Here is a 14,120-nt window from a genome sequence, read left to right as displayed (position 1 = left end):
GTACGTACGTAAAATTACACGTGCAATCATTTTAATTATAGTAACGGCTGGGTACAAAGTCTACAGAAAGTGGTGTTCAGAAGTTGATAGTTTATGATTGTAAGATGCCTGCGGAAAAGCGAAAAGTGAGCTCTAAAAAGCTGCCAGATGCAAAGGGAAAGAAGAAACGTGATTTGAATGAGGAAACTGGAAATTCTGACGTGGATGCACACCAGAAAATTCAAGATGAAAAGTGAGTTTGATTTGCCGCAGCCCCATACGTCCAATTTGATGTTTGGCCAAATCACAATCTACATTATTAGTAGTGTAATGCACATCCAAAATCTAATTCGAAAACGTGCACGTGACATTATCCACACATAGCTGCATTACTATCCTGGCTGTGTATTAAAAACTGTTCTATTGATTCTCAACTTTTCAAACACCACTGTACAAAACTCAACTTAGGGATCTATTTTAGATCTAGGTCTAGACTACTCAAAATCGTTTTTTTTAGTGTCATTGATTAAAATAAATATTCCAGACTCCTCTAGATCTAGACCTCTAGGTCTAGTCTAGACTGAATTTTCCGTCTCTTTCGTTCGTTAAGCCTCTTATTTGGGTAGGGTCGGCTCTCTTATTTGCGTAGGGTCGGCCCTCTCTAAAGAGAGAGCCGACCCTACCCAAATACGAGGCTAAAGAGAGAGCCGACCCTACCCAAATACGAGGCTTAAAGAGAAGGTTGAGTTCTGGGAAGAGGTGAAAAATAATTTGTGAGCGTTACTCATTCTTATTATGCAAGTGTGGAAGAACATCAGATAAGACATGTTCCCTGAAAAGCATGGCTCTTCAAATGCCTTCATATTCTAAATATGCATGTAACATCGTAAAAATCGGGGGGCCGGCTTTTTACGCCACGTGTTCGTGTAGTCCCATATACATCTTTCTGTGTAGGTCTACAGTGTTTGTAACTTTACCAAGACTTGGCAAAATTTCTTATCATTTTGATGATTCCAGAACCTTGCAATACACACAAATTCTTATAATGCTAGATGATCAACCTTTTCTGGTCGGTTCCACCCCGTTTCTTTCACAATGCAATCGCATGACCAGAACTCAACTTCATCTTTAACGAACGAAAGAGACAGAAAATTCAGTCTAGTCTAGATCTAGATGAATTAGATCGAGGCTTTAGACCTACAATCTTTTCAATAATATCAACCAATGTTAAAAAGAATAATTTTAAATTCAAATTGCGATTTTACTGTCAAGTACTTGCCGATCAGCCACTTCGTAATCATTGTGTGCATTAGTGTGCAATTGTGTGCTATGTGTGTATTGTGTGCAATTGCTGTCTCTCAGCACGTAGTACAGCGCGGCGCTGACTCTAGTCCAGAATCTGCACGGTCCTTTATAATTTCCCTACACACTTGATCAAGCCGTCAAAGATGGCGTTATCAACAAACTCATGATTATGCTCACTATAGCCCAGCCGGGGATCCCAATTTAATGATCACGCCATCATCGGCTGGTAGCAAATAAGTAGGGAAAGTTTGCGTTGGTGTGGTGGAGATCAAAATTAAATAGGCCAGATTCTGGACTACGCTGACTCTAGCAATGACTCTATGCTTTGCTGGAGTGCCATTACCAGCATACAGATTACAATACGGGATCAGGACAGTGCCTTTCTCAGTTTCTGCACACGCATGCACACAAGGTCAAGGCCAGGGAGGGGGAGGGGGGTCACTCCCAACTGGCTACGCACCCGCGCCCACATCCAGGAAAAGCATAGAAAGGGCGTCTTTTTCAGCTATACAGCGGCGTCAACGTTTTCCTTTAAAGGGGTGTTTTTCAGGCACTGATTGCACACAATCCAAATAAGGGTACCTATTTGGGTTCACAGGTTTCAATTTTTTAAAAAGGTCATTTCAGAAAAGGTGCAATATGCCATTAGGGTCCATTTCAGAGGTTGATGGACCCAGGTGGGTAGCATTTGTGTATGAGAGTGACGTACCTCTGGGGGGAGGGATTTACTAGCCGAATTTCGCCGGAAACCTGGCGAAAAAGTTAACTCAGTTTTTCTTTATCTAGTAATTACACTAATAAATTTAGGAAATATTATGATCTGATGATTGGAAAGAAGTCCTATATAATTCCCATAAATTATGATAAAATATCAAAATATATTGTAATTTGTAAGGACAATTCTTTCAACAAGTAATCAGTGGTAATAGTAATCACCATAAGCAATAAACGGTCTGTTTTCTTGAAGTAATTATGTGTGCAATGAGATCAGAAATCACACAAACTGCATTGCGTTACCGCCCTTCACCTACCCATATGATATTGCTCACCTAGCCTTAATCAGCATCATTCCATATCTCAGATCTGCGTGAAAAGTGATGTTAACAAAACCTAAAATGCGTTTGTAAGCACCCATTCCTGCATCCCACAAACCCTCCATGCTGGCTTCATAGATCGTTAGTAGACTCTTCTTCCTACTCACAGAAAGTACTTTGAAATCTGTCCAGAATTTCACTCAAATTGTGAAGATTTGATACCGTAGTAATAGCAATTTGTTTACCTTAATTGCTTCCAACTGTTCCTGATGATAATGAGCTAACATGTAATTTACATTGCATGTAAAAAAAAAGCTGACCTCGCACAAGAGTTCGCAATGTTGGTACTGCTTGAAACACAAATACACACGATGTACACAAAAATAACTGTTTTCTCATTGCAAGAGGTCAGCATTTTTGTAATGTAAATCACATGCTAGCTTATTATCATCAGGACAAGTGCTTGGCTATCATTCATGCCCATCAACTTTTTAAGCATGAAGATTCAGGTTAGAGAAAGGTTGAAAAACCAAAGTGGGCATTTCTATTCACCCTTGTTTATTTTTGCTATACACCCCTGAATTATCCAACATTCTTGCAATTATTTGTAATTATATGGATTAATAGTTATAACAATTTCATTTCCATTGTGCCACTTCTTTTTATCATTTGTGCAATTTTGTAGGAATGGTCCCTCGGCCAAGTACAGGTCTACAGGCCGAAGGATCCTCATCAGGCTCTCAACCATTGCAGTACTCCTGGTGGGTGCTCATCTTTACTTTGGCCAAGGACAGAGCGTCCTGATACCATTGGCCAAACAGACAGAGACCCTCCCTGCTAAATTTATCTACGTCAAATGTTCAGAGGACTTTGAAGCAGACAGGGCAAAGTTTCCAGGTGAATACCTGCTACAGAAGACCATTCGAGAGGAATAGGAAAACTTCTGTTTAAACTCTAATAGTCTTTACACACAAGTGCATTTTAATTTGAAAGTAAACAATGTTCATGTTGGGAGAGGGGGTGGCCCAAGGGGCATGGTTTCTATATGTTTTATGTTTGATGGTTTCTATTTATGTGAATTATATTTGTCCATGTTCTTATATAATATTCACTGAATTATGGTCCCAATTTTCTGAAATTTGACAAGCTTATATTATCGAGCAGTTGCTTTCTGACTCAAAAGGTATCATTCAGTGATAATAAAAATATACTGTAAGCACCTTAGTAGAACTTGAATCACCAAGAATGTCGGGAGGTAAAAGGAAATTATTTAAGATTTGCAGGGGGTACAGGTGAAGGGCCAATATCAGTTCGTATAAATCTAAGAGTCAATAAGTCATGTTTATTCTAGCTAAACAAAGTTTTCATGGTGAAAGTATTGTATTTGTTGCCTTCATATGTTTTTTTTATTTTTATTTTTTAGAATGTGCACCCAAGTTATGTGGCCGAGGCGTGATGGATACTATTGTTTCAGAAAAAGAAGCCAAACAGCTTGTAGAGTAAGTATAACACCAACAATTAGATTATACCAGATTCTACAGGGGTTTTTGTTGTTGTATTTTTGTATTTGACACTGTCATTAAAGATTTTGTTTCTTAGTAGGGAGGCCAATGCCAAAATCTAACTTTTTAATTACTAATTTGTTTATAATAAAACAAAGATTAAAAGAAAGCATTTTCTTTCACTAAGAAAACTCACCCATCTGCCGACTCCAGAAGTTCCATAAAAAAGGAGATATCCAGCTATTTTCAAAATGTATGCAGTTTACCACAAGAGTCTAAAGATGCATGTAGATCCATTCATTTAGTATTCAAGTGGTATTGTGGTAATGATTTATCTTTAAACACCACAATATTTAGTATCAATTTTGCTCTTTATCATTAGTTCTATTTATCTTCCATTCCTTGTATACCATTTTCTGTCTCATTCTGTCTATTAACGACTGTATGTTCTCTCTATTCTTGACATGGCAGAGTTGCCAAGAAAGGATTATCGTATGGAGGATCCAATGGAGGAGTAAGTGCTTATTGATCATATCTTATTTATGTAATGCACAATTATTTAAATTGTTCTTTTAAATATCTGAGTCTACAATTACCTTACATTCTTAGAAATATTACTTGGACCCCACCCGAAAGAAATATGAAATTGATAAACCTGAATTTATTTTCTTTATAGTGAAAAAAGGCCTGTCATTTTACATTCAATCATTAAGAATCATTGGTAAAACTCTGTATGTATCTGTATGCGTCCTATGGGAGAAAGTTCTCCTTCAAGCAGTAACCCTAAAAAATAAATAACTATAAACGATAAATGTCAGGCAGGGCATTCCAGTGTGAAATACACAATTGCCACATTGTTTTGCAACTCCATAATTACAGTTTAACATTTCCTCCTTTTGTTTAGGCATCTATTCTAGACCTTCATTCTGGCGCTCTGTCAAAAGGAGATTCTTTCATCAATATTTACCAGTAAGTTGTATGCTCATGTTTTGTCATTCAAAGTCATTCAACTCATTCATTTTATGGCTTTCTCTTTCTTGATTATACATATATTATAGTTTGGTCTCCCATATAGGCTCTTTCTCCTGAGGCCACCATCGTGCTCAAGCTCTAAACTTGAGATGGTGGTCTCCTGCATTTTTAAATTTTGAAATATGTCAACCATGATTTATTTGATTTGTATTATGATATGATTATGTAAATGTATTTAAACTTTTGTTAATAATATAAAAATATAAACCTAGTTTTTATATTACTTTTTTTTTTATAGAAATGTTGAAAAATGCAGAAATGAAATACCCCCACCCCCCCCCAAAAAAAAAAAAATCATATACTTGTATGAGATACAGGTTTAGGGCTGTTATAGTGTTTTAGGGTAGTTTATTATGTTTAGGGTTCTAGTACTTGACATCTTAGAAATGATTCATCTGACGTTCTGACCATATATTTTGTATGTGTGTATGAAGCTGATATTGCTCTGATTTTACATTTTGGTTATGATTTAAAAGAATCCGCCTTCACCTCTCTCTTTGTCTCCTCTGTGTCCGCAGATACATCGAGCAAAAAAATCTAGGAAATGTGTTCAGTTCCGAGGATATAAGGCTGTACAGGTATGAAAAGTTGACAACAGTCCAAGTTTTTAGAATGTGCTCTTATGTTCACAGTGTTGCCATTATGTTCTTTCGTTCTTCTCCCAGTCCTCTCGACTGAGGGTCAGGGGTCATGGATTCATAGTTTCCTCTTTCACTGTGTTATTGTTCATTCTGCAAGGGATCTACCTGTCCGTCTGATGCTTTGAATCCATAACTCTCATCGGAATCAAATTTGGTCAGTGAGTCCCGAATCCTCTTTTGGCCTCTATGCAGCTTTTCTGACCCGTCGTTGCTATTTCAAGATTATATTTCCATGATTTTACATGATGTACAATTATGACAGTAGAGTACAAAATAAAGGAAAGTGATATGCTGAGGTTTGAACCCTCGACCTCAGCATCCTCAAGTCAAGTGATCAAACAACTCAATTATAACACTTGTAAATGTGTAAATACAGGATGAATTGTGATCACAATGTTCTAATTTCTATGGACAGATTATATAACCTGGTTTCTTTGTTTGGTAGATATTCATTTTATTTGAACAGTCAATTGATAAACCAAACAAGCAAATGACAAGATGATTTGATTAAACACCATACAAAACATAGAGACTGCTCATTCTTGTTCTAACACAGGAAAGTAGCGGATAAGATCAAAGTTGCTATCTCAGCTCGGTTCCAGATCCCTGGCCAGAAGATCTACCTGACCCATCCTACATTTTTCTCCAGGATGAACAGCAAGAAAGCCAAGACACTCCATGATGAATACTGGCATCCCCATGTTGATAAGGTGAGAACAAGGGTGCTGAAATTGAAGATTGAGTTCTGAAAAGGGTGAAAATGATATTTGAACTTATCTCATTGTATTCACATGTGAAACGATACAGTGGCAATGTCCTTGGAATATTTTATCTTTGACGAGAAATACTTGTCACCTTTGGAAACATTTAGATGCCATTTGTTTGTGTAATCCCATGTACCCATACAGGTGCAAAGTTTCTTTTCTTAATATTTTAGTAGCTTTGATACTTTGTTTTGATTGTGATGATTCCAAAATGTCATTATACAATTACGTGACCCTGTTTTTTATTGAAACTGCACCAAATCACGATCTTTGATTTGCTAATTTGCTATTGCTGTATATAACCGTACCACAGAAACACAAGTAATTTAGCGATAAAAATCACTTTAAAATTGGATGTTTGTTAAATATAATTACATACCAGGTGAGCAAATTGTCCACCCCATTGTGTGTCATTCTGATTATAATAGATTTATATTTGATTAAAATGTCGTGTAATTCTCTTATTGTCTTTATTTTATTCCAACCCGTTATCTGTTTCTCTCTCATTTTTGTGCTTTCACCATGCATGTAATTTTTTTTTTTTGGGGGGGGGGGGGATGGAGTTCTTGATAAGGTGACTAAACGCTATTGTATTTCAGCCTTAAACTTTCCTATGTCTGAAACAAAGAACTGACGGAGGTGGAGGGGGCGTAAGATGCGACTGTCGTCATGTGCATGGGTTCAAGTGCCCCGGTGAGCAGGCAAAAATGATTGTTGCTGTGTTGTGTGTAAGAGCACCCCTCCCCTCTGATCTCAATGCAGGTGGATTCAGGGGGAAACACTCTGTTCCTTGGACAGAACATTCACTGGAGGCCCCATGACATTACCCCATGTGTAGGAGAGTCACACCCTATACACATTTTACGTTACTCAAACCAGGGGGGTGTTTCACAAAGATCCTAAGTTGAATTTATCTCTTAGCTGGACTTAACAATTATGGAAAGCTGCTAGCACCTTTGAAAATATTTTGTAAAAGTTATTTTAAAAGGCATATAATGTTGATTCAAATCATTCATATTTTCTATTATCATGGGATATTTCATGTTCTTGATGTGGAATTTATGAAAAGTCTAAAATACTTGAATATATGCTTTTGAATATATTTCATTTTAAGGCTACAAATTGCTCTCCATAATTTTTAAGTCCAACTTAGAATCTTAGTGAAACACCCCCCTGGTGTTTACTGTGCCTGCATACACAACTGGCAATCTTCCCAAAGACCCTTGTGATAGGCTGCATGCATAGCCCTTTGAAAATTAACACTAGAAAAAGAAGAGCACTCTTGTTATACCAACCCATAGCACTATTGCATTGAAACCAGACATTCCAGTCTGCAATACATGGTTAACGTTTCTCTACTCTCTTTCTCAAACAGAAAACCTACGAGACATTTGACTACACATCCCTGCTCTACCTGACAGACTATGACGTCGATTTTAAAGGAGGACGCTTTGTATTCATTGATGATAAAGCAAATTCAACCGTTGAACCAAAATTAGGTGAGGATTTGAACATATTTATTCAGAGAGATGAAGCATCAAGGCACTTTGGCAAGATGTAGATGGCTAATTTCATTTGGCATTACAAAAAAATTCAAAGATTGGCAATACAAAAGGGGGGGGGGGCTTGGAAATGGTTCAGAAATGTTGTGGCACAGGAGGAATTGACTGAGATGGAAGAGACAGAGAAATGAATCAGGGATTTTGAAAGTGCTATTTTGGGTGATCTAATTTTTCCTCTGGGCTTTCTAATCAGGTCAATATAGGTTTGACGAAAAAAATGCAACAAAATGTTTCTCAACAGTTTCCCGTAGCGTTTGACATCAGAAACAACATACTAAAATTACAATAAAATCGTACCCCTGAAAATAGGTTATTTTTCAAATTGGCCGCCAGTACCTATACTTGGCCATAAATCGCGATATATCTTCGAGATGTCTTCTTCGAGTCTATATCTAGGTTTTGGGGATCGGATGTTCTATTTATGTTAGAAGTGAGTTACTATTTACATTAAAGCTGTTAATACCAATATTAAAAGTACCGGTATTAGATGCTGCTTGTAAATGTCAGCTTGCATGGTGATGTAGATATACAGTAGGCTTGCGGGTGCACCCGCAAGCCTATGTTATGTATGTTAGATATGTTTTACAGATCAAGATAGTCACTGGTATGCTTTAAATAACCATTTTGGGTGTCTATACCTTGCCAATTTTTTGTTGCGTTGGGGTAGTTTTTTCAATGAATTGACCCAACTATTCATCAAGGATAGACAGGGTCAAGTAAAGTATTAAGTTCTAGATTTCATTTAACACTAGGAAATGACTAGGCTGCAATTGTTGCCAGAGTATATGTTGTAGAATTCCTTTTATATAATTTTTCTTCCAGGTCGCTTGTCATTTTTCACATCTGGCTCCGAGAACACACACTTCGTAGAGAAAGTCACGAGTGGAACGCGATATGCCATCACTGTCTCTTTCACCTGCGACAAGAAGCATGCTATCCAGTATCCGAAAATGGGCAGCTAATCATCTGACCAATCACATGACCTTACAACTCACCGAAAGCAATAAATCGCCTGGGGCTCAGTAGCTGGGTATTTTTTATCCTTATTATTATTATAAATGAAGAAGTCTTTTCATATCATCTTCTTGAAGCCAGAAAGGGTATAAACTCATATGATTTGACCCTGAGTCGATGCCCTTTTGACTCTAAACAGACAGTATGCCATCCCCCCACCCCCCCCCCTCCCCCTCCCCCTCCCCATTCTAATCACCATCTCTTCTTTCATTCTTCTAATTATGTTGCTAAATTTGTATGGACTTCATACTTTTTTACCTTGGCACATATTCTATTTGCATACATATTTTGTGCCATATGTTTGTCTAATAATTGACATTTAGATGTGAAGATGTTACTGACCTCTATTTACTGATTAATATTACATTGACATGGAGCAGTTGTCATAAGAGTGAGTGTCATACAACCTCTGTTTTCTCCTCAGTTAAGTAGAGTTGTTTAGAATAATGTGATATTCTTGACTTCCATACCTTCAATGTCCGGAACCATATTTCATTTACTTGACATATGAAAGTGAAAGTCAAGACTTAATGGGGGGGGGTGTTTCACAAAGATCCTAAGTCAAACTTAACTCTAAGTTGGACTTAAAAGTTATGGAGAGCCATTTGTAGCCTTATAAACTTTTTATACATTCTTTTTATAAATTCTACATCAAGAACATGTCATTTCCTTGATAATAGAAAATATGAATGATTTGAATTAACATTTGATGCCTTTTAAAATAGCTTTTGCAAAATATTTTCATAGATGCTAACGGCTTTCCATAATTATTAAGTCCAACTTAGAGACAAGTTCAACTTAAGATCTTTGTGAAACACCTCCAGGCCTTCTGAGTTCTGACCCTGGTGGACCAACTACATGTATATTAGAGCAAAAGTGTTGAGGTTTTGGATGCTTTGATAGAAATACCTAAAGATATCGCCTCTTTCTCTCTTCTATTAGCAGTTGTTATGCAATCTAGGGCTAGTTGGGTGAGCTGTGTTTTTTTCTCGCATATACTATAGGATCAGTTGATATTTTTTTTTTTAAATAGAATACATGTAACTAAACAAAATTTTGAAATGAAAATAATGATGGAGATGAATCCTGTGCCTTAGAGAGGTGAGAAGAATGATTTCATTCCACAATTTTATTTCTCATTGTACTACAGTCGAATCATACATGTTATAATCGCGGTAGAGGTTTACGGTACACCATGTGTAAAGTCCTAGAAGGACTAAGGAAAGTGGATAGAAAATAGAAGTGAAATGGAAAGGCGAGAAAGTGGAGGTTGGAAGGAAGAGTATCTTTCGGAAGTGAGTATAGTCCTGAAAAGGACTGTAAACCAGAAAGTTGTAGACAGGATGAGAGGTTTGAGTAGAAGACTGGATTGAGTTGGAGAGTTGAGTAGAGTTGCAGAGCAGGAGCAGGAGAGTAGACTCGACGTTTCGGACAGGTTGACTGTCCGTCTTCAGGAGTGAGTGTTCGCTAGGCGTGCGGCGGTCCTTATAATGGCGTGAGTGCGGACTTGGGGGAAAGCACATGGTGTACCGTAAACCTCTACCGCGATTATTCATACCACCATGCAAACCTTCAAACATCATACCATGTTACTTGACAAAATGCTTAATCTTTGCCAATTTTGTATTTTATAGACTAGACAAGTTATTTAAATTGATATTTCCACTGAAGAGATTATGGATGTGGAGAAATTTGCTTTTTTCTTTTTTAATTTGTTTATTGTTCTAATTTTAGTGGTAGAGAATTTGATTATTTCATTTAAGAGCATCATGTTAGTGCATATTCGTTTAGTGTTTTGACCATCTTCTTTTTACTGTTGACCATTCCAAATTCAAGAGGCATAGTAGATATCGATAAATTGCATGCAGTATTTTATCACTTTCTTTAGCTATGTTACATGGTAAAGTCTTTTCCGTGGCCACAATGTACTTGGTAGTACTCTAATATGCAGTATGATTTTTTTCTTGCAAGGACATTTTGTGCAATACATGTTAGTAGTAGTGATGGGTCAGATTGGACATACATGTAAGTATGTTTATTGTAATATGTGTACTTATATGGATATTCAACAAATATCTGACATCACCAAGACAGTCAGTGATTGCATGGGGTTGTAATGACATCATAAATTGCATGAAAATATTCATGTATTCACTATATTAAAATGAAAATGTGTTTCATTTTGAATTTTTGTGTATATTTTGACAAGAATAAATTATGATCAGTGCCAATTATTTTCAAGCAAAGATTTGTGTATATTATTTGTAGTTGTCACATTTGTGTATCTCCCAGTTCTCTTATACTGTGCAATTTAAATGTTTGGATTGTATTAACAATACAAGTTTGTTTGTTTTTTGCTTGAAAACAATAATACTAAATTATTCAAAGCCAAATAAATTAGCTTAGAATGTTGGCAATGGGTAGGGCTTTTTATGCCTCTGCTGCAAATTAGCCGGAGGCATTAAGTTTTTTGGTTGTCCGTCCGTACAGCTGTACGTATGTCCGTACGTGCCGTTCTTGTGATAGCGTTATCTCAAGAACCAATCGATGAATTCCCGCCAAACTTTTTTCTAATGTAGGGATTATCACAAAATAACAGATGAGGCATTTCCAAGATAATTTGCAATAGCTATTCATACTTTTATTCATGCGAATTTATATCGTGAAAGACAAAGAAGCACTCCTTACAACTTATACTCATCCATTATCACTTGTTTCCTACATATATTTTTCTAGATTTAGGAGTAAGATCATGTTTGCCAACTCAACCATCAAAATTAAATTTATTGACATTTTTTCCATAAGGGGACCAAGCACCCCCAAAATTGTCAGTAGACAACAACAAACACCCACTACCCTCAGGAGTTTTAACTCTGCATTGGTCAGTCAACTTCCATGAATATGCCTGGGTACATCAACATGTCTACCACAATCTCACCTTCAATAATAATAATAGTGGGTTCCTGTATATAGCACTCAAAGTTGTAGAGAGATTATTTGGCTTGTGATCATTCTCTATAGATAGTTGATCCAAGTGGCATGTCATTTAACAAATCGACATATTATTATAATTCCCCGCAACTAGTAATTATTTGCCAGTATCATGATAAATGAATACGTGCAACAGTATTCAAAATAATGATTGACTAAAAAGTAAGGTTTCTAGGAAACAGCTCTAGTCGCATCTCATGATTTGAAAAATATATGATTTTGAGAAGCAAAATTTATAAATATACAAAGGCAAGCATGGAAGGCATTTATAAGAAGAAACCAATAGAACCCGACTTTCAATTCACTAGACATCAATTGCATAATTTGATTAATAAATCAATTAATTATCCTGTTGCATATGATTCTACTAATGTACAATAATGAAAGAATGATATAATAGTCTACAATACATGTTGACCACGAACAAATTCATAAAATTGAGAATAATGAAATATATTTTTGACAAATGAAGATTTAACGTAAACAATTTTAAAACTAAAATCAACAAAGTTTCTGACTACAGTCAAACCTGTCTATAGCGACCGCCCAAGGGAAACACAAAAAGTGGTCTTAGTAGACAGATACATTTAGTACATGTTTCAATGAGAAACCAATTCCAGGGAAACAAAAAATGTGGTCTTTGTAAACAATTGGTCATTAAAGCAGGTTTGACTTTACCATAAAAATGAGATAAGTGTGAGTGCCTATGACAATATCAAATTGTATTCATTTAATGATGAACAATAAAATCTCATTAATAATGACAAAGTTTACATGAAAATTAATCAACAAAATAAGCTATGAATCCACAAATTTAATAAGATCATGATTGGCGATTCTTGACTAATTGTTGCACAACACACATGCAAATTAAACCAGTTTTTGATTATCTTCAAATCCCCCCCCCCCCCCCCCAAAAAAAAAAAAAAAAATGAAAAATGAAAAATGAAAAATAATAATAACTTTCACAGGTAGAAGTGAAATACAACTAACACAAAGCCACATAAATCTTCCTGTTTGAATATGCAAATTTGTACTTCAAAATGGTTGGGTATTCAAGTCAGAAATGCCCAACTGGTCTTGGCTCTATAAAGCAGGTTATAATAATATTAAAGAGAAGGTTGAGTTCTGGGAAGAGGTGAAAAATAATTTGTGAGCATTACTCATTCTTATTATGCAAGTGTGGAAGAACATCAGTTAAGACATGTTCCCTCAAAAGCTTGGCTCTTCAAATGCCTTCATATTCTAAATATGCATGTAACATCGTAAAAATCGGGGGGCCGGCTTTTTACGCCACGTGTTCGTGTAGTCCCATATACATCTTTCTGTGCAAGTGTTTGTAACTTTACCAAGACTTGGCCACATTTCTTATCATTTTGATGATTCCAGAACCTTGCAATACAAACACATTCTTATATGCTAGATGATCAACCTTTTCTGGTGGGTTCCACACCGTTTCTTTCACAATGCAATCGCATGACCATAACTCAACTTCATCTTTAAGCCCATAGCACAACTGAATATCTGAAAGAGAGTTCTTGTTCAATAGTTTTGGATTCTAAGGCATGGTTTGGGTGAAAATAAGTCTGTGAAAATCTAGATAAGACCAAATAAATGGTTTCATTTTTTGGTCAGGCAGTGGACCCTTCTCAAATTCATTTTCAGATGAGCTCTGAGAATAAATTGTATCAAAATAAAAAAAGATTTCTGGTTGGACAGTTCTCACAACACAACTTCAAATACCACAAAAAGAAAGCAATGAAACCAGCGATGACACACCGTCAGCCTGGAAAATAAAATAAACATATACTGTACGGTACGTATAAGTTGCAGTTATGCTAAAAACTACTAACAAATAACATGAATTTGGAAGATACTACCAATAGATGTAGTTGAAAGAGGGAGTACAGTACTAACAATTTCCTTTCAACATGAACATAACAATCCCTCTATGCAGCATAGTATGAAATAAGGTCTATATCAAGAGCATTTTTGTGCTTCACATTTCAAGATGAGTTGTATATTAAGGTACAAATTTAAAAGATTTATAGGAGACAGAGAGGCTGTTCACACCGGCAGAGAGAGCGCGCGCTAGACCGCGCTATCTCTGCGGTGTGGGAGGTACAACGTCGTTTTGGTCCGCCCAACAGCGAGCCACGGCGAGCCAAAACGGCGTGCCACTGGAGCACCTCTTGGGGGTGGTCCACGAGAGAGAGCGCGGTCTAGCGCGCGCTGGAAAAAAGGGGGTGCTACGATAGACCGCGCTATCTCATTGCGGTGTGAACAGCCTCAGAGA

General features: G+C 36.6%; 1 protein-coding gene across 1 annotated transcript; it reads left to right on the top strand.

The window, feature by feature from the left end:
* The first annotated feature begins 40 nt into the window (after positions 1 to 40).
* LOC115923558 (2-oxoglutarate and iron-dependent oxygenase domain-containing protein 3-like) lies at positions 41 to 9,162 on the top strand. Its single transcript, XM_030984521.1, has 9 exons — positions 41 to 232; positions 3,004 to 3,215; positions 3,742 to 3,817; positions 4,292 to 4,334; positions 4,725 to 4,789; positions 5,371 to 5,430; positions 6,050 to 6,203; positions 7,633 to 7,756; positions 8,642 to 9,162. The coding sequence occupies exons 1-9, from the start codon at positions 105 to 107 to the stop codon at positions 8,779 to 8,781; spliced, it is 1,002 nt and encodes a 333-aa protein (XP_030840381.1). The 5' UTR covers positions 41 to 104; the 3' UTR covers positions 8,782 to 9,162.
* The last annotated feature ends 4,958 nt before the right edge of the window (positions 9,163 to 14,120 follow it).

The sequence above is a fragment of the Strongylocentrotus purpuratus genome, unplaced genomic scaffold (assembly GCF_000002235.5).
Source record: "Strongylocentrotus purpuratus isolate Spur 01 unplaced genomic scaffold, Spur_5.0 spur5_scaffold_14, whole genome shotgun sequence".
Classification (NCBI taxonomy): domain Eukaryota; kingdom Metazoa; phylum Echinodermata; class Echinoidea; order Camarodonta; family Strongylocentrotidae; genus Strongylocentrotus; species Strongylocentrotus purpuratus.
This window is presented reverse-complemented; position numbering and strand designations above follow the sequence as displayed.